Here is a 22,285-nt window from a genome sequence, read left to right as displayed (position 1 = left end):
TCCAAATCTCTTCTGGCTTGAGTTGTTTCACTTATGCTATTTTTCATATTGGTCAGAAAAGAAATACATATTTGACATCCTGCAAAACAGGATACCACACTTCTCCAAAAGGCTTTCTTTTATCTAGTAACCATATTATCTGAAGAATGTATTAATTGCAGTAGCAGCACTTATTTTCTGAGGCAGACCCAATTCTAACAGGTGGTCTAATTCTAACAATGCTGCAGTTCAATCACTAAGGTCATCTGAAACAATAGTTCAACACTTGCTATACACATCACTACAGAAGGCTCAGAAGGATTAAACCAAGGAGTTTGCAAAAATTTTACAAGGATCCATAGAAACTGCTTAGATCTGTAAATGCATTCACTGTAAGATTTTTTTTAATGATTTTCTACATAATGGCTTAATGTCAAATACAAACAAGATTTTCTGTTAAATCCTATAAAGCTCCTACTGAAGTAAATAGTGTATGAGAAGATCCCACACTGTGGCATGTAATATTAGAAGACAGGAAATTCTGTATTAGTGAGTGCATACAGTTAGACAATCAGTAACAAGTTATATTTCTATATATCTATTATATTGCTTATGTTTTTATTATATTGTGGATGTGCAAAAAGAAAGTTACAAGTTGGAAGACATTATAAGTGACTCATGATCTTCTAGATTAGCTTAACCGATAACTCAGTTAATATTTCCTGCATAGTAAATGCACCATTCTAGAGTCATCATTTCTTTACAAGTATCAATTAAATACTTGACAATCATTTAGGAAACTCCTTGATTAATATCAAGGAGGAAAAGAAAGACTGACAGTACTCATTTCTACAGCTACAAAGAGTAACCCAGATTTCTGTTTTTCCTAGGAAACTTCCAGTATGGACTGAATTATCTGAAACCTATTCTTTCATTTCAGGAAAGCCTCTGTTGACACTGAAAGAATGTTTATCATTCTGGTCGCTAGCACTGTTTCATCCTGGCACTGCTTCTGACTTTCTTCCAGATAAAGAACAGACATAAATTCACAGAAATCTGAGGAATTTCATTATCAGGTTTGTAAGTTGTTTGTTGTTTTTTTTTTCATGTTCCACCCTATAAATAAGTCACATTAAAAAAAAAATACATACATTGGTCACTGGATCCAGTGGACAAGCCTGCGCATGGCCTGAACATATACACATGCCTCCAACAGAGATGTCTTTTATAGAATAGTAATACTGTAAGACAAAACAGAAATTGAATTGCTAAGTGGATTGTAAAATGCAGGTGCCAAACTGCAGAATTCATTTCTGGTGACAAAACTGTCAGCTCCTGTTTTATTTTTTTTTTTGATCTATTACAAATATAGCAGGCAGTGTAATCCAAGCCGTGTCTTGATCAACAGACTCAGGCTGAGTGAAAGAAAGGGTATAAAGTGGCACAGTTCCATTTGTTTGAAGTCACAAGAGCCACGTCAATTTATACACAGCATACAACAAACACAAGAATAGGGGAAGGCTATATGCACACTGGATAATGAGAAGTCAAAAGCTACAGAATTTATTCCCTTCAGAAAACATGAAAAGGAAAAGGCATGATGATGGGGAGAAGAGAAAAGCTAGAACAAAAACTAACACCTTTGTTCACCTTAGCTGGATCTAACTTGGGCATTCACTGCACTGTGGAGAGAAGAACTGTTTTTCACAATTGGCCTTTTGAATGATCATGGAATAGTCTTCACTACTGAGCTTTAAGTACTTTTGACCTGTTGTTCTGCCATTTGACAATTTCTCTTTTTTCTTTGGTGAGGATTAAGAGCCCTAACCAAAATGAAGGATAGAAAGACATTTATAATCATATATTACAACATCTGGGAACAATGAATCTTGTCCATTTTCATCTATTTTTGGCAAGGGTCCTGCAACATGCTAACAACTGACAACAAACCAAACATTTGCAAATTTTGCTGTTACTGTGTTCAACCTCTTTATCAGATCATGAATAAATATATTAAACAAAATAAGAACTCTTATCACTCATAGTCAAGCTTATGAAACAGAAAATATATAATTTGTGGCTACCCTTTGTTTTCTGACAAGGATGGCAAGTTTCAGTTGCTCCTTGTTCCTTTGAGGACAGCCTCATGGAGAGATGCCACACAGAAGTTACCGTTCTTTGTTGGTTTAAGAAATCAGTGGATCGTCCTGCACTCAGTTTTCATGAGTATAAAATGATTTTTAAAATGTGAATTTAATTTTGCATTTCTATTCACTTACAATCAGCTTATTAAATGTCCACTTTTACATAAACACACAGTTTCCATGATTAGTGAGGCTGCAATAACTGCACTGAATAGGAAGGGTTTCTGAGTTTGTAATATAAAAGAGAATGGCTCATTCCAAACTTTCAGAAGTAGCCATCACTCTATGTATTTAAATGAGGAAACAAAACCCAGAAATATGGAACAGAAGAAAAAAAATTTTCTTTGCAGTTATCCACCATTGACAAATGATATTAATAAAGCCAAGGATAACAATACACTCTTTTCCAACAGGACTTACTATAGTGGTGACTTAAACTTTCCAAAAGAAAACTATGGTGACCAAGACAAAGAAGAAGTGAGCAGAAAGAAAAAAATGTGGCAAGTTATATATCCCCCAAACCAGCTTTTGAGAATGCTTGGTAGAAAAATCAGAGGAAAACTAGAATAACACACAACATTTAAGCAGCAGGAAAAGAGGCATAGAAAGAAAGTAAAGATTACAAAAAGAATAGATATGGGTGTGTACACACAAGGGACAGTGGACAAGACCGGGGTATGGTGTGAGTTTGAGTGCTGCACCCATTCTTTTAAGCTAAAGCAAAAATGCAAAATTTTTACTGCTAGCCTCAATCATATGATAATGCTAAAAGTGCTACATTCAGACCCTACTACTACTTATAGTACAATTAGAAATTCTACTCAAAGGAAGTGCTCAAAAAACTTTAAATGCAGGACTGAGCAGCAGAAGAGGCAAGAGGACACTAACAGCAAACACTTGCCAAATACCTGCATCCAAATGTTTGCAGTCAAAGGAGCTGCGTGCTCATGTTAATAATAACAGTATTAATCAGAAAAGGTAAAACTGTTACTTCCAGTCCAGAGAAGATGACAAAATTAAGTGAACAGGGAATTCTGCATCACCAGGATTATGACACGTAAAAACAGGTATTCATCATCTCCCAAAATCTCCTATGGCAAACAAAGGCAGGTACAGCATTTACAGGTGTAAGAGAACAACTACACATGCATTTCTACCATCTTGTCAGAACTTACCCTCCTCGTAACAATGGGATCAATTTCAGTTGGATCTTTGTGTGCGAACATCATTAAATCAGCATTTAGCGTCCGTATCCTCTGGAATCTCAGGCGAATAAAGCGAGCAGAGGTGAATTCCAGTAGTTCACGTGAAGGATCATCAGCACTAGGCCTTCCGTTAATTAGAGAAGTGTGAATCTGAAAAATTATTAATGCAGGAAGGAATTAGATGGCACCAAAACTGTCATAATTACAACAACAAATATCACTACACACACTGTGTGAATGCATTTGTAAATGTAAAATACCTTCTTTCTTTAAAAAGTCGAATTGCCCACAGACCTCAGCTATGAAGAGTCTTTACAATAAAAACATTTTGAGCAAAAGAAAGTCATTATCTACAGAAAGACTGTAGCACAAACTGCATGTGTGTACCCAGGCCCTATAAGTGTCCATGTCACAAGCAACTCATTTCTCCTCCTGTAGTCTGAAAATAGGTATTTTAAAGTTATCATACCAATGGGCTCAGAAATTTTGAGTTAAAGGAATATGTACTTGGAATGGGACTGAGAATTCAACAGGTCATCATCCTTGTCAGCTTGGACCTCTTAGAGGGATCATCATCAAAAGGCTTTTGAACTAGGTGCATTCAAAAGCCAGGATAAGGTAACTCTTGAAATACTGAAAACTACAACAGCTAGATGAGATAAAATAAGCATTCATTAGCATCTCTCCTTACCCATTGTCTCTTTACACAATACATCTCCTTTGAATCTTGTTTTCAGCAAGGTGAAACAATTTCCTGGGTTGCAACTGTTTTCACCTGGTCCCCCAGGAAACTCTTTATCACTTCTGAGAACTCTGTTTAGCATTTGTTTTTCCAAAGATGTTACTTCTCTCTGCCTACACTGTGGTTTCTGTGAAGGTTACCCCTCCTTTCTCTGCCTGTCCTATCCTAAAGTCTAGACTTCTAAGTAAGTGGGCTTTGTGGCTCCTTCATAAAGAGACTCTCTGACCTCAGCTGCAGCATCAAGGGCAAGGCAACAAAAATAAGAGATCTCCTTCCCCTCCTCTCTTTGTAGCTGATCATGGCATACATTAGCTCTGAATCAACTAAATAAAACAGATGGGCTGCTACAGAACTGTTCTTGGAAAAGGCCTACACGAAGAAGCAAGTCAGGTACAGCAAACCACTGTTAATGAGCACCTAGGGGGGAGGGAGGAAAGAAACCATTAATTTTCCTGTATTCTGAAGTGTTAAATTTTAATTGGGGCATTTTTATTACAGGCTGGTACACTGAAAGAATGTTCAGATGCTGAGCCAAATGTGCAGAACATTAGAACGAATAAAAAATTATTTATTCTTTGTAATTAACACGTGTTGCCTCTTACCTCAGTTCTCTGAGTGAGAGGTCAGGACACACAGTCATTTTCTGTCATTGAACATGGTCATATTATCACTGTTTTAGGCAAACAGCTGCACTCTGAATGCCAGCTGGCACTCACTCAGCAGTGGCTGCCTCACACTGAGGAAAGAGACAGTAAATCTACTGCTCCCAGGAAAGCAATAGCTCTTCTTTCCTGGAGTTTTTGGAGGTACTGGATAGAAGACTTACTACTGTCTTGCATTGGCTATGTGATACTATCAACTTACTCATTTATCTCAAAAGCGGGTGGCAAGAGGATGGTGCCAGACTCTTTTCAGTGGTAACCAGAGACATGTCAAGGAGTAATGGCCATAAACTAAAACACAAGAAGTTTCATCTCAACATCAAGGAAGAACTTTTTTACACTGAGGGTGGCAGAGCACTGGAACAGGCTGCCCAGGGAGGTTGTTGATTCTTCCTCTCTGGAGACATTCAACACCCACCTGGACACATTCCTGTGTAACCTGTTGTAGGTGACACTGTCTTGGGCAGAGGGGTTGCACTAAATGGTCTCTAGAGGTCCCTTCCAATCCTAACAAATTCTGTGATTTTCTCGATCAAGAGGGAAACCTTAAACCTCATCACATCCAGCATCCTGCTCCACTGTATCTCCAGGTACGCAAAATCACTGGGAGCCACTCTGCCAGGACCAGCTATCATATCTTGCCTATGTATGAATCAGCACCTCTAGGTTTCTGCCATGTTATCTCCAGGAAGAGGTGATACCACTACCGCCTTCACATTTCACTTTGAGCTCTGCCACAATTTTGCTCCTGACTACAAGTAATTAAATGAAAGAAGATAGTTGGCTGGAAATTAACAGAATAAAATGCTATGAGAAAGACAGGGTGCAAACAAAAGATTATAATAAAAACCCCAGAGGAAGAAAGGAGGAAGTCCTGAATGAGAAACCTCTGGCTACAAATAGGACAAAAACATATGACCAGAGAACTCCTCAAGTCCCTCGTGAAGAGAGAGAGGACGTGTGAAGAGAGCAAGCTTAAAAAAAACCCTGGAGATGGTAACAATAGGTCAAATGGAAATTGATAGATCTTTCCAAAAGAAGCAGGATTTTAGTAAAAACACATGCCTCAAGACTTCTCTGTATCATATGTACCTCCGAGCAAGGAAACATATTTCTTCTGAGTATTTTTTCACACCGTCGCCTCCTTCCTTTAAACTAGATCCAAGAGATTTCTTGTTTACAGCTAGCAAACATAGATGGGTTTAAAGCAATAGAATACTAAAGACTAAACTTTGATATTTGAGCTAAAGAAGAAATGTGTCTAAACTAGCGTTGAAAACATCCCCTTGGTCACTCTGATACAACAACAGCACCTTGATGATAAGCAGCATGGCAATTTGACCATCTCTTCAAAAAGATGAAAATAAAGCTTTTGGGTGTGGTAGCAGAAAGATGCAGGTAAAATCCACGTAGCAGAATAAGGAAGAGTTAAAAGTATGAATAATAGACCCAGCTTGACCAGAAGTGACGCAGCTGACAAATAGCAGTCGTGCCTTTTGACTTACATCTTTTTTAAAAAGAACAAATTTAGTCTTCAGACACTGATGGGGGAAAAAATCACCACCTTGGCATAGCAGGTTTACAGAATTAAAATGCAAATGAACAAAATAAAGCAAGAGGTATCCATTTTAGAACAGACTCCCTTTTTAAAAGGATCTATCTGCCAGCAGTACATCTATTGTGCAAGGCTGATCTAGTAGAGATGATGACGTGCATTTATATTTTCTTTCTTGCTTGTTTTTAAATGTTTCACAATTTCATTATAAAACAACAAACAACTAATTTCTCATAATTACGGAAATGCAGTTACGGTCTGCGTGAAATGTGGCACCTGTTCAAATATGTACACCAAAATGGCACTGAGACTAGAAAATTCAAATTGGATAGCTTTATGAAAATGAATATGAAGTGAAAATTTTACAGGCAAAATTAATCACTGTAAATTATTTCTCCTGCTATAAACAACTGTGATGAAATCATTAATTTCTCCCTAGAAACATTCAGAATCAACTTGAAGAGCATCCAACCAAGTTGTTCCTACTCCTTGAAAAGAGAATAAGGAAGAAACTAAGACTACTTTCATAACATTTGTCATTAATTAGGAAAAAATTGTAAGAATTTTAACTTAAAGAGGTTTAAGTAGAATTAGACTTACCATATTTTCAATATGACTCTCACAATGGGACATCACTGAGTTTTTCAAGAGCACACTTCCTCTTTTCACCTCCCTCCACTATATTGCACCTATTTGTAAGATACTGTTCATAGGATAGCACATTTTCAGTCAAGACACTAACATGGCCCCTGCCCTCCAAATATTTTTGAATCAGATCTGAAAACTGTTCCAGTGAACACAATCCTCACTATCCATCTATGCCATACAAGGTCATCACAGTACTTCATATATAACTCTGAGTCCTGTAAAAACAAGCTTCATTTTCACACAGGCAACTACGGTGCTGATGACAGTTCTACAGCAGAGCAAATACCTAAAGCTGAGTCTACCAGGAAAATATGAATACTTGAATCCACTCATTGGCTATTATAATTTGGATAATCCAAGCCCCCATGAGAGGACAACGTCAAATTTTCTTCAGGTTTCATGGACAACTTTTATTCACTAATTCCAGAACTTAAGTAATCATCATTTTGCATTCTAAATGAAAGCTATGCAGATTTCAACCACAGAAAACCTTTCCTTAACATGAAATTTGCCCAGGATTATATTCCACCAAATGGAATCTTTAGGAATCTTCAACAGAGGCCAGAAGAAAATGGTTATGAAGGAATAAAAGAAAGAGGGCATTTAGAGAGTGATCCCTCTGATATATTATCACTTCCTCTGACTAAACAGTTTAAATGCTTCCTGAGCTACAGAGTGAATCTGAGTAACAGTGTTTAAAGTCTACCGATTGCCCTTCTCTCTATTATAGCTCTACTCTCTTCTTCCATTGTAATGTTTTTCATCACTACATATACTTGCCCTAATGGGAAGAAATTTTTTTCTTTAAAAAATCCCAACAAAAATAACTGGTTCTGGTGGGGTTGTTGTTTGTTTGGGGCTTTTTTCCTTTTAAAACTGGAACTCATAATTATTTAATTGACAGTATTCTAATTTTTCATTTGAGAAAATTCTGAGCAGTCAACATCTTTTCATTTTTAAAATTCAGTATGATGATAAATCAACTTTTTTTCTTTCTGAGAACTGTGGAGAATGCTACAAGCTCTCTACTCTGAAGAGAATTTAGTCCAAAACTAGCCCATCAGCATTCATGCATAATTCTTTTTTCTTCTTGCATGTATTACATTGCAACACATTACATTTAGCAACATTCATTTTCATATAGCATTTTTCTTATAGGATAATAAGCTGCTATAGAACAAATTATTTTAAATTTCGCATTACCAACAAATGCTGCTATTACAGTTTTCTGTTTTTATAGATTGTCCACAAGAATGTTGAACATATACCGAATGTATTCAAAGGACGTCTTAAGTACATTAGAATCTCCGGACCATGTCAGAACCAAAAGACCCATCTACCTTGGTACTCTGCCTTACTCAGCATCCAAACCAACACACTAACAATAAGATGAAGGCAAGCATACATAATACTCAGGGATTTCCTGAGCTACAGATAGTTTCTGTACTGCTGGCAAGCCTCAAAGAACTTCCACAAACTCACTCAGTCTCACCCTAATATCTACACCCATCACCTAATAAGGATTTTCTCATCTCATTTACATGTTGATGAGATCCTTCTTTTGCTTGTTTTAAGCCTGCTTCATACTAAATTCACTCAATATTTCCTACTTCTTAAATTGGAACAAAGATATGTATTTTTCTATCAGCTCTATTCTTCATTGCATTTCTTTACTACTAATTAGCTTTGAACAGGTATCAGGCTTCCAGACCTGTAGTTTCCTTGGATGTCTAAGGAATGTTACTTAAAAAGTGGTGTTTCATTTGACACTTCACACTCCTTAGTCACTGAGAATATTTGAAAGTGAGGAGTTAAATAATAACTGTTATAATTCACCTATGTTAGCCTTGAGTTCCTTTTCACTATTCAATTTATCAATTATTTCTGCACCTCTTCAGTTAACAACCTAGTTCGCAACTGCTTCTCCAACTCCTTTCCTGTAAATAACGTTTCCACTGCAGAAACCCTCCTGACAGTTTCTATAGAAAAACTGATTCAAATAATTAATTTAGTTTTTCAGCAATGACCTTATCTTTCTTGAACACTCTTTGATCATCTCTCAAGCCCATCAATTCTCTACCAGACTTCCTGAATCTGATGTGTTTGAAAAAAGGTTTATTTCAACTCAGTCACTCAGAATCTTTTCCACATTTTTATTGTGGTTTAACATTTCACTTGCTGGAGCTTATTTTCCTACCTATTTTCCTCATTTGCAGGAAAAGACATGATGTCCATTCATTATACCAGTTCACTTTTCATATCTATTACCTTTCCTTAGTTTATTCTTTAAACATGTATTATGATTTTTGGAACCACTCTAAAACGAAGCATGCATGTGTGTGCTGTTTTATTTTTAAACTCTTGTCTGTCGATTTTTTTTAGATGTTTCACCATCTTTTTTATTTTGAAGTTGCACTTTGGCAGATTTCATTCCCCTGGGATGTTGCATTTTTAGTATTTTCTGGTTATTTTTACATAACAATTATTCAACAGTTAATAACTTGGACTAAGATCTGTGCAGTGTTTTACACTACATCATGGGTTCCTTTACCAGCTGCACCAAGAACATTCAGGTTTTTAAGAAATACTCTTTTGCACTACATTCTCTTTGACTCCTACAGAGTCTGTCAAAGGGTTACAGAAGGCTGATACTACATTCTTAGCCTTCCTTCATCCAGACCCACTCAGTTCCAAACTTCTGGGCAGTTGCTGATATAACATTAAAGCTGTGCTGACCCAGTTTAGCTGCTGAATTTTAGTTCACAGAGATCTCATATATGATTTTATTTCTGCTGAATTTCTTATATTATTTTATATTATTATTAAATCTGTAGTGCCTCTCCTCCACAAGCCACTCAGTCATTCTTAAAAAGCTTCTTGTGTCTGTCATGTCTACAGTGCCACCTTTTTCCAGCACCCTTTTAATGGAAAACCCTTTTAGTTGGTTTTAATTACAAGGTAATTTCTCAGCTCTGAGTAGGGACACTGGGCATTACTTGGATGCTTCCAATCCTAGCTTCTGCAACAACATCACCTGAAAGGGCTTGCAACATGCTCCAACCAGATGACCATCAGACCATCCAGCCATATGACTAGAATTTCACAACACATTTCATTGGGTTTCTGTCACTGAGAAGTGACAGATGCCACCTAAGAAATTTTCTGCCATTTTTGGAATTAGACAAGTCTCATATACTAGTGAACAAGGGTTCTCAGAACAGAGAAAAGTGTCACCCTGCACCCCACCACATATTTTTTACATGTTGATAAAATCTCCCAGAGAATTCTCAAGGCTAAGCAACTTCAGCCCTCTCACCCTCTCCTTATAGGATACACATTGCAAGTTCTTAATCATATTCCTGGATGTTTCCTGGACTTGCTCCAAGATGTCCATGTCTTTCTTGTACTGAGGAGCCTAGAACTGGACTCAGTGCTTCAGGTGTGCTCTCATCACCTCCCTCAGCCTGCTGGTGACTGTCTAACTAATGCAGCCCAGGATACTCCCAGCTTTCTTTACTTGCAAGGGCAAGTACATTGCTGGCGTATATTCCACTTGGTGTACACCACTGCTGTCACCTAGTTTCCTCCTGATGCTTCTGGGTGACACAGGCAAAGCTGGCTCACATGTGTCATTGAACTATCATGTAGCTGCCCATCTGCAGGCAAAGAAGTACCAGTCCCGGTGTCAGAAGTCACTGATTTGCAGTCTTCACCACCATGGGAGTTTCCATTTCTGAACCAACAGGCACAGACTCTGCCTGCCTCTATTTTCATACAGTTATGGCTTCAGGCTGCAGAGTCACAGAGAAAAATCAGTTAACCTCTTTCTTATCACCTCTGATGCTGCACAGACTGCTGACATGGCCCTGCAGTCCTTTTCTTGGTAATACACAAATCCCCAGCCACATCAAACATTCTGCAGGCAAGGACACAATCTCTTTCTCCCTCAACCTCAGCAAGGTCCCAGGCAGTTCTTGCAGTCTCAGAGGCTAAAATTTGCATCCTGTCTCTGGATCTCAGCCTAAGTTGAGGGTTCTGCAGTCGCATCAGCCAGTGCTTAGTACTGTGCCCAGATTGTGCCTTACCACCATTGCTGAGCATAAAACCACTCTTTCCAGCCCTCTTTCTGTGCATGTTTCTGGCATGAACCGATATGCAAACATGGATCATGCTAGATGCCTCTGCTGTTTTACTTAATGCAACAGTAAAAATGGTACCACTCTGCATGAATGTATATTATCATCTGCTGAGTTACTTTAACACTTTACAAAGTTTCTAAGAATTTTAAGTATGCACCATGTTCTCATACAAATTTATAATACCCATGTGGCGTATTTTTCTGCTTAGAGCTTTGGCGTTTAAAGTTACTTTGTCAAGATATTTGAGTGCAGTCAATCTCAACCTGTTTGTAGGATATAAAAAAACCCAGCTGTTTGGCTATGTGGCATGGAGTTTTTATACTCATGTTCTTTTCAAGAAAACAACATCTCCAACCCTTTTCACTGGTGATAATCTGTAACTTTCTTCATAAAAAGAAAAGGTTACTTCTAGTAATCTGTTAAAAGAATGGAGTGGGAACATCACTCTACAATATTTTTTGGCTAGTAGTGGTAAAGAACTCAATTTGTTGAAGTATTCAGTAGTTTATTTGGTACATCGTTGTGCTGGTTTAAAAGTAAACCAGCAGCGGAAATGAACCCAACTCAAAAGAGAGATTATAAATCAGAATAACAATTTAATAAAATAATACAATAAGTACGATTATACAGACAAATAATTGGTTTTAACCGACGAAACCCAAATGTATAACCCAGCACCCTGGGGCATGAACAGAGTGGTGTTCTTTGGGCCCCCTGAGTCCAAAGTAAAAGGAGAGGGGAAAACCTGTTGGAGAGAGTGCTGTTGCAGTCTGGTCAAGACTGGTGATTGCAGTCTGGTCGAGAGTGGTGGTTGCAGTCTGGTTGAGAGTAGTGGTCTGCAGTCTGGTTGAGAGTGGTGGTTGCAGTCTTCCTCTGGATCCCACAAGTGGTTAAAAAAGTCCCAAGACCCCAAGATTACATATCCTCCAGTTCAGGCAGGAATGCCCAGTACCTCCCTCAGGGCTCGGAGTTCCACAACGGGTGTGAGGAGCATCCTCTTAACACCCAGTTTATAGCCTGAGGAGTCAGGCCTGCCCTGGGCAGATGGTGTAAATAGTCTATTGATAACAGTTTCTGGGAAATGGCATGGGAGGCTATAGAATACACAGGTTTGGGTTACACCCATACAGTGATGAACTGGTCCCAGCTGTTCTACCTAGGACAATTGTATCAAGACTGTGGGCTTCAAGGCTGATGCTCTGTGTAAGGCAGTGGTCTGACCCTAAAATATTGCCAAGAAAGGTCAATTTCTCACTAAAATCTAATCTCAGACAGCAGCATACAGCAGAGAAAAGTTTCTGTGCTGAGCAAAAAGACTTGCAACTTGATAATCAGCAGTGGAGAAGACAGATATGTCAGCATTAAAATAATTTAATGAGAAAGGTACTCCCTGATTTAAATTCTCAAGTTATGCAAGCACATCAATATGAAGATGGACAATACTGAACATAAATTTTTCAACAGGTGATTCAGTAGCTCTCAAAATTCTTCTAACCAATACCAGTTTTAATTATCTGTTGCAAATAGCTCATTTGCAGTAGATATAAAATAACTGCTGATTAATTAATCTCTTGGCATCTTATATTTAATCCCTAAAGACAAAATTTCTGTGAGTTTCCTTACTGTAAAACCCAATCTATCATTAGAGCTGATTTCACAACTAGAATAGTAGAGAGAAACATATGTCAGAACTCAGCATCCAATTTTTCATCATAAATACATATTTATAATAATTGTATTAGAAATTGTATATTTGGCAAGGTTTGCTGTATTTCTAATAAATATCTCACTATCTTAATAAATTAATGGTTTAGTAAGTGAAAGCACAACTCCCTTCTGTGCCTTGCTAATGAGTACAAGAGCTGCTTGAAATGCAGTGCTTAAACTTGCATTAAAATGTCAAGGGCTATGTATGTCAAATTTTATCTCAACTAATTCATTCCCCCTAAGAATACATGCAAATGTCAGTTTAACGAACTGTTTAGCAAATACTATTGTGTCATTGACAACTATACCCTACAGCGTAGGCTAAATAAGGCTTCACCTCTTCAGTTTTGATTAACTCGCTTTTGTCATTTTCCTCTTTCCAATTTTACCTGAAACTTAATTTCCCTATTCAAGCCACTGCTTTTTTGTGGCTCCTGTAATTCTCATACTTGTCATTTTTGGACAAGAAACAATTTGTCAAAGACATCATCTTGCATACTTTTAAACAGATTGCTCATTGTCAGAGCAATAGTTAATAAATCACAGAATAATCAGGCATTTGATTACCTCAAAAGTATACTTGTAATTTAAAGATTTCATTTTCTTTTTGTAACTGTCTTAAATAAATGGAAACATTGCAGCATGCTGTAGTTTCAGCAACAGTTATGCTGTGGCCTGGAATACTGTACTTTAACACAACAATGATGGTTTGTGCTCTACTGGCTCTTCAAAGTGTACTCACAAGTGAGACACCTTCTCTTAATACAGCAAAAAAAATTTTTTTGTGTTTAGTAATAACTAACAAGATAGTTGGAGAAAAAGGCTTGGCTCTTTCAGGAACATTCTCACAGATAAAGCACACTGAAACAGTATTTGTAAGAGCTATCTACAACCAAGTAGATTGGCAATGTGCTCTAGGTTCTAGTACTAGTACTGCAGGTGACTTATGATTTTAAATCACTAAATGATAACTGGTTTAAATTTCATCGTACGCAACAACACTCTGATCTCTGATATCTGAAAATCTGTACTACCACTGTCATTCTGGTTTACATTTTGTCAGTGTGAAACAGCTGCTGCAACAGGAAATCAATGGCTGATGCCAATGGCAACTCCAGCTGCAAAGCAATTCTGATAATTACGTTATTCTGAGTTCTGATCAAGCACAGGTGAAATACAGTGGCATTACTGAGTTAAACACAACCATCTCTCTGCTTACAGGATGAAATACAGTGGTCCATCAAATATGTTCTTCAAAGGTACTCAAAAAGCACAACACTAAAATTCAAATTATGCTATTTTTTAAAAAAGCCCTGAAATGAGATGACACATTATCTTAAAAGAATATTTTTTCTCTACTACTTTTTAAAGTTCTAAGCTTCTTTTTGGACAGTGATCATGAATGAGACAAGTAATTTCAAATAAATAACTAAAACAGGAAAGTTATGTTTTCTTGTGGATTATAATAAAAAGCATTCTGATCCCCAGATTTAATTAAAAGATTTCTAAGTATGCCAAATCAAACAATATTAAAAAAAACTATAAACAACACTCACCCTCCCTTTCCTACCAAGATGTTATGACTTCCTTTATTCATTATATGATTATCCTAAAAACTCATGGCACTTCCTGCTATATTTTTTTCCTGAATAAGATGCACTGTGGAGTACACTGTGGAATTACAGACAAATTACTGCCAGTACAGAATTATGACCAGTAGAAAGAAAATCCACAGGAACTTTTAACAGCTGTAAGCAGTTGCAAAGGGCTGCCAAACACAACTGCTTATGTAAAAGAGGGAGAATGTGTGGATTTAAGCTATTCAAACAGTAAACAAGTACATCTGCTCCTGAATGTTATCATTAAATAAACCGTGGTAATATGTTTTACATTGCTGCAACAATCTTGTTTGTAACCACAACTCTGAAGAGTTTTGGACTGGGAAAATGTTAACAAAACTTTTTGGTTTTTTTTGTAGTGCAAACCTATGTGTGGAAAAGTCCATTACAATTACTGTACAGTGTTGGTGTCTAATTTCTAGCAAAACCTGTGTCATATCATATAATTTCGAACATGAACTGATGAATGCTTTTGAAAACGAGATGGGATCCCTGTGAATGGTGAGCATTCAGTGCCTTTAAAACCATTTATAATATTTTAAAAAGAAAGATTAAATAGGACATTCAGCTGTAGAATACAAGAAACTTTGATACGTCTCCAACTCTGAACCTGACCTCTTCAGACTTGGAGATATTTTACAAAGGCTACTGTAAGAAAAGTCAGGGGGAAAAAAATCCATTTCTAAGTAGCACAGAATTCCCAGGCCAGGAATAGCATCATAAATCTTCTGTAAAAAACAGGAGATTAAAGAATTATGTGCATGTAAACAACTTTTTATTCTTTGCTCCTATCGTGATTAATTGTTGCAAAATCACAAAACCAGTACTGCTTACTTTGACTACAAAAACTAAACTTGGCAGGGTTTTGTCAAATTCTTGATCGTTTGGATTTTTCAGATTTCATCTGTGATACCTGATATAAAATAATATGATTTATATAGTCAACTAGTGTGCTGTTTTGGCTGGGACAGAGTTAATTTTCTTCACAGTGTCTTGTGTGGGGTTATGCTTTGGATCTGTGATGAAAACAGCATCGATAATATTCCAGAGATATGCCAGCTACTGCTGAGCATCGCTTGCACAGCATCAAGGCCTTTTTTGCTTCTCATCCTGCCTCCCTCAGCGAGGAGGCTGGGGGGTGCAGAAAGGGTTAGGAGGGGGCACAGCTGGGACAGCTGAACCCAACTGATCACAGGGATATTCCCTACCATATGACAGCAATGAAAGCTGGGGAACAAGTCTGCCAAGGCCTCTTTTAAAACTAGTTCTTTTAAAACTATTGTTTCTCCAACTTCTAAAACAAAGAAAAGCTCTACTGTAGCTACTTCTTTATGTCCCTCCATAAGAAGCTCAATCCACAGAATTAACCTGCTGTGGACCTACTGTCCTTGGCACCCCTACTATGTCTCAGTTGTCTACCAGCTTTATTATTCCGATGTGCTTGAAAAAGCAATCTGTCAACTTATCCAACCTGCCTCTATGTTTCTTCATTTATGTGTTCTAGACTCTAGACCTAAATCAAATAATTTTTTCATTGGTATTACAGCGCCTCATTGACTAACTTTCCTTCTATTGAACTTCCATGACACTTAAACTGAAAATTCCATGTAAATCCCATTTAAACTGAAATTTCCAGGTAAATTATGCTGTTTGGTTTTGATTTCCTTTAATATACAATTCCTTTGCACTGACATGAAAGCATACCTACATTTGGCCTCAAGCTGACCTATTTATACGTCCCTGCTTCAATGAGATTTTAGTGATTGAAATTACTCCTCCATGTAGTCCAACCAGATTTTAACAAATTTTATCTTTAAAAAAATATTTATTTTTTTTTACAATTCAGCTATTCTTTCTCCTGGTAATTTTCCATGACTGTTTAACAACTACTCAAAGAAAAAAAAAAAAAAAAAAGAAAAGAAAGGTCTTCAAGTATCAGTTCCCCAAAATAAAAACCCACAGGGGATCTTCAGTTCCCCTAATCAAACAGAAGAGATAAAAACCTCACCAAGTTAGCAAGCACCCACTGCTCTCATTTTGCTGTCAGAATAAAATCTACAGCTATCAAATCTGACCAAAAATCTGCTGCCAGACCCAACACAACAAATTTGTGTCATTTCAAGCAAATACCAAGACTTCAGTGTAACATTTCCCTTTGCAACTAAAACAGTACGCTGAGTTACAAACTACATTTACAGGCATGAATCCAACCTTTATGATTTGGAAAAGATACAAAGATATAAAAGATATAAAGATGTGCATGTATCTCTTTTCAGTAAGCATTGCGAGCAATAAATGATGAATGCTAAAGAAAAAAGGAAAATAGTCTAGTCAATTTGACTCTTCAACTTCAAACTGAAAGACTGCACTGTATAGTATGTTTTTTGCATATTTCAGCTTTATTACTTTTTAAATATTATGATTCATATGATGAATCAATTTTGCTTTTTTGTCAGAAACAGTAGAAATTATGACATAAGTTTGCTCAAGGACAGAAGACATGCCAAGATAGAAAAGTGGACTGTCTAACTACACAAAACAAACTTTCATTCCAACTTGGTCCACATAGATTTGTCAGTAAATATCCCATTTCTTGTTTTTACAATAATGGGAAACTGCAATACTACTTACATGTAGTTTTCCACAGTTGTTTCCTCTTTGCAGCATAATTTAGAAGTACATTATACATTTTATATCCACTATTTTTTCTATAATATTTCTATAATATTAAATATCAAAAACTCAGGTTCGGTATGAACTATCAACTTGAAAATATTACTGTAAGTTTCCCTTTCCTTAGGTAAAAATTAACAGTGAATATTGCTATAATGCAATTCTTAAATTACTGACTTGCAAGATCAGTTGTGCAAGATTTGAATAAACTACTGCAAAGTCAATTCTCATCATGCATAATAAAATAATTTAAAACTATCCTACATTAAATTCTGTGTTTTCAACACTTTCCCATGATACTGAGCATATACATCAAATGCTTACTTTGTTTTTTCCTTTTACATATCTTTGAATGTCGATTAGAAAAACAGGAAATATTAATACTATGCTAGTGAGGCAACATATCATTGTGTACACAGAGTATGTAAAATGTATCCATTTATTTGGCAGTTATTTGTTAAAGGCCTTTTTTTTCTCAGATTAGACACTCAAGTTCAGTTTTACTAGGACAAATTAAAAAAAAAAAAGAATAAACCAAAAAAAGCAGCAAAATGAACTTGACCTGGATCTTCGTCCAAATCTCTAATCTGTTTTATATCTTTTTGTAAACTGTTTCTTTCATGGTTATTCTAAGTGGAACTTTTGAAGCAGCTGAAAGCTTATGTGCCAAAATTCTTGAAGAAAATCAGTATTTTATCCCTTCTTGGTAGACACAAGTAACCTTCTAGGCTGCTTTCCTTTCAAAACACTCAAAAAAGAACACTCAAAAGTAGAAGTTATCACAAGTCATTTCATCGAGAGCAATCATACACAAAAAGATTATATCCAAACCCATGGTTTGAGCATAAATATTCCTGAAGCCGCTGTAGCCAGAGGAGGGGGGTGGGAGGGGACGGAAACAAAATATAAACCAAGACCATCAGGGAAAACAAAGTTTGAGTAATCCAAGAGCGTTAAGCAGGGACTGTTTAACCTCTGTATTGATGAAACTCTGAATAAAATGAGATTAACAGCCTTCACAGAAGACTTGATCCAAAGGTTATTATTGACTTCAGTGAAAAGAACTTTAATATTAAGAACCATTTATCTATGCATCCTGTTGGCTGTCCCTATTACTAATCACTACAAAATACTGACTGTGCATTGTAAAACAGAAAAGCAGGAAGATGAGAATGATCCTAAGCTGATGGGACACTTGTATTTCAGTCCAGAGAAAACCTAATTAATTATTTCTTAGAAAATGAAGCTATGCCAGCTGTCTAGACAGCCTGACTCAAAGTATGCTAAAAACTGGGAAGCAGTACTAAAAACCTGGGAAGCAGGATATCTTGGATGCAAGGATTGCATCTGATATCTACATACTGACGTTTTCTTTTGCTTTCCAGGCAAATGACTGTCAAATGGCCTCTATTCACAGTTTTGAGACATTTGTTTTCATCGTCTTTGCATTGAAAAAAAGAATTAAATGACCAAATAAAATGTTTTCATTTTGCATACCTGGAACGACCCATGTCAATCAAAATAAAAATTTCCCTTCTACTTTTTGAAAAAAAAAAAACAAAACAAAACAAAACAAACCTGAATTATTTAAAATTATTGCTATTCTCCCTGTTCAGACATCAAACTGAAAAAAACTGTTCATAAATCCCTATTCTGGAATTCCTGACTCAGACTGCATTCATTAGTCTCAGTCTAATGTCTTTGTCTAAACTGTGATGCTGGAAGTAGAACCTACTTAAATTTCTGAACAGTTTCAACCATTAACAATAGATTGTTACCTATTTTTTTTGTATCATGAATTTTTTTACAATGACAATATAGCAATAAAATACTTGTATGAGACAACATATGCCCTGTAAGGAGGTGTACAGATGCAAGTCAAATATATGGAAATTTAGCATAGTCATGAGAAATGCCTAGAGTGATTGCAGCTGAGGGCATGAAGACAGATATGCATTAGTTTTTACTGGTGATGCCTTTTCTGCATCTTATGCATTTGAAAAGAAACCTATCACTGTTACTCAAGGGGAACTAAGAGTTCAGACTCTAGAAAATTATTTTGCAATAAAAAAAAGATGCTGAATGCATATTAGGAGCTGAGAGGGTCAATCTAAAAATAGGAACTATAAAAGCAGCCTCAATACTGCAATTGACAAACTCTTTGGCAATTTTTTTAGAAACGGCATAGCATCTGTATCATTTATTAATAAGAAAAAAAAGTCAACACAAAATTTTCAGTCTGCAACTGAAAATGTTTCAATTTTGAGTACTTCCAAAATTCTGACCCTCTGTCCTCTTAGCACTGACACTCTTAGACTCTTAAGAAAATTTCTTTTTCTTCCCTTCCTTCTCTGTGAATCATTGAGACTACACCAAACAGGACAAGCTATGGTCTGAAGAGGAGAAATCTAGCATGCAAACATTGGGAAGTAATAGAGCTCAATGTTCATGGTATCATTGGCCTGAGGTAAGCTCAGCAAAGTACTGGGGTGTTGCAAGAAGTTCCAAGGGAGCTGAGACATGCAGCACAGAGATGCATTTTAAAAAGGGCATAGTAAAAGCATTCAAGTTCTATGTCAAGTGAACAAAACAAAAAAAACCCCATTACTACCAAGGAAGTTGTTTCTGTTTATTTTTCTTCTTTACATGTTTAGTACGCACTTTGAACTTCCAGTTGATTGAAGACTAATGAACATGCTTACACAGACTAGCTGTTAGTACCACAAAAACATTTTTTTTGACCTCACACTTACATTGCTATCATCACAAGAAAAGTAAGAGATTAAGCACCTGAAAGAGCAGAACTGAAGCACCAACTTCACTGCAGTATCATTCTCTCCACTATAATAACAGTGACAGGAAAATTCATTGCAGAAAAGGAAGGAGACAGGTTACTTAATTCCCACCATAACTCCCCTCCCTGTCAGTCCTCTGCTTCAGCCTTAGTGCTGGCTATGGCCAGAGAGAAGAAGAAGGAATTTTCTTGTTAAAGGCTAGCATCAAGACTCAGAGAACTTTAAACTTCATTGTTCACAGAGACGGCTCTTTCCAAAGTCTTTCAGTCTCCAATTTTTACTTTTGAACTTGGAAATATTATGCTGTTTACAACTGAAAATGCAGATGTGCAACGATATTACCTCCTTAATAACAGACTGATAGTCATTATCAGTATCATTTTATCAACTATCTGATGGTCACATTGATTGCTTCACAAATGCTCCTTGCTGAAAAGAATCAAGCAACGCTAAGGGCTGTGTTTGATATGAAGTCTCTAGACAAACTTTTTGGAAATTTGATCCAGCTGGTTTACTGCAACTAGGCGTCGTTCTTGTTTCTAGAATCAGACTACTTTCCTTCAAATATAGGTCTTATACCCTTTAATTTTTCAGTCTTCAAATGTCAAGGTAGAACATTCTCAGCAACTAAAAATAACATACGAAAGGCATCTCACACAGGAGGATCAGAGATTGTTTCTCTTGCTCAGTACAAGGAAATACTTACTGAATTCTGAAATTTCACCTCTCCATTGTTACTGTGTATCCAAAACTCTAATCAAAATATCCTTCGAGGCAGCATATTCTGAAGACAGATTCTGCCCACAATGAGCGAAGGATTTCTTTTCTTTGAAAGTTTACATACCTTCCAGACCACAGCAATGATTAGAATTTTTCAAAACCAACTTTGACAGAACACCTCTATGTGATGACAGAACAGAGAGTCAATTGGGTATTCCAATTAAGATTTTAAAAGGTGGGAATTAAATTCACAGCCTTCCTCTTTTTTTTTATACTTTCAGAAAGCCTCATTTTAGAGAAACTCAATGTTTCCCAGAATATGGGGGGAGGTTCTTTTTGACTTCTTAATAAAAGGAAGGGCTTTCCTATCAGATTAATTAAGCTTTTCATCCACTGTCTTCATTGGATTTGACTTTCAACATCTGCTTGCACAGAGAATTATTTTATATTGAAAAATAACAAAACAATTATTTTTTACCTTAATATTTATTTTTTTCCTAGCCTATACAAAGTACTCTAAATCTATGTATGTTTTAAGGATGCTTTTTCCAAGTGTAACTTCCAATTTTATTTCCTATGAAACTATAGGTCAGGTAAAATGTGTCATTTTCTATGAAAAGATATACATTTTCCTAACATGTTATAATGATCAACCATCACATCTGAAGTGTTCAGAGGGTCCAGATCTGACACGACTGCAAGTGAGAAGACTCCCATGTATCAAAATAAAAATACTATATATGCTACTTCAAACAATCATTCACTAAAAGAAATCTTTCAGCATCTAACAGAAAATAAAATCACAACATTGGAGGCTAATGTCCAGAGCCTTACATCCTAGTCATCAAGGTAAAGAAGCTGTGACACAAATGGGGTCTAGCAGAAGAAGAAAGGTTTCAATAAAAAAGTACAAACTAGATATAAACATCAGAGGATCCTGTGTCAGGGAAATGAAGCAAAAATCACTATGGTAACCCACTGATTTTCACTTCTTGAACTAATGATCAGCTGAGGAAATAAAGAAAAAAATATACACCATTCTGATATGGTGTTTAAGCAAAGATGAGAACAAAATGAGCATTCTTCTTTACCTGAAAATACCAGACTCATCCCACCAGTTATTAACCCTTACGTGAATGGGTCTTTTTCAGTTAGTGTAAAAAAGAAATTACCGTCAAAGCAAGAAACATCAATTCAGTAAAAGTTAATGAGTAACTCATAATGATATCTGATCTCTTTCCCCTGTTTTTCTGTCTTGAAGACACTGAGACAGAGGAACTTTCTTTTTTTATTTGGAAGTACTGTTTTGGGAAACTTTACCATTTACATTTATTTGGGGATTAGAGCATCTCTCTTATGAGGATAAGCTGAGGGAGCTGGGTCTTTTCAGCCTTGAGAAGAGACAACTGAGGAGGCCTCATCAATGTCTATAAGTATCTGAAGGGAGGGTGTTAAGAGGATAGAGCTAAGCTCTTCTCAGTAATGCCAAGCCACAGGACAAGAGGCAATGGGCAGACACTTATGCACAGGAAGTTCCACCTGAACATGAGGAAGAACTTCTTCACTGTGTAGGTGACTGTGCACTGGAACAGATTGCCCAGAGAGGTTGTGGAGTCTCCCTCACTGGAGATATTAAAAATCCGTCTGAGTAAAATCTTGTGCCATATGCTCTGGGATGACCCTGCCTGAGCAGGGAG

General features: G+C 36.6%; 1 protein-coding gene across 2 annotated transcripts in view; it reads right to left on the bottom strand.

Moving 5' to 3' along the window:
• Positions 1-22,285, bottom strand: part of LAMA2 (laminin subunit alpha 2) — a 275,996-nt gene that overhangs the window by 226,004 nt on the left and 27,707 nt on the right. For both annotated transcript variants that reach the window (XM_017829004.1, XM_017828999.1), the window contains exons 4-5: positions 3,299-3,478; positions 1,131-1,220 (exon numbers count right to left, since the gene is read on the bottom strand). In XM_017829004.1, coding sequence (XP_017684493.1) covers positions 1,131-1,220; positions 3,299-3,478 — 270 coding nt within the window. The remainder of the gene's footprint in view (positions 1-1,130; positions 1,221-3,298; positions 3,479-22,285) is intronic.

The sequence above is a fragment of the Lepidothrix coronata genome, unplaced genomic scaffold (genome assembly GCF_001604755.1).
Source record: "Lepidothrix coronata isolate B3197 unplaced genomic scaffold, Lepidothrix_coronata-1.0 Scaffold5, whole genome shotgun sequence".
Lineage (NCBI taxonomy): Eukaryota > Metazoa > Chordata > Aves > Passeriformes > Pipridae > Lepidothrix > Lepidothrix coronata.
Note: the sequence above shows the minus strand (reverse complement) of the source record. Positions and strands in the feature narration are given on the sequence as shown.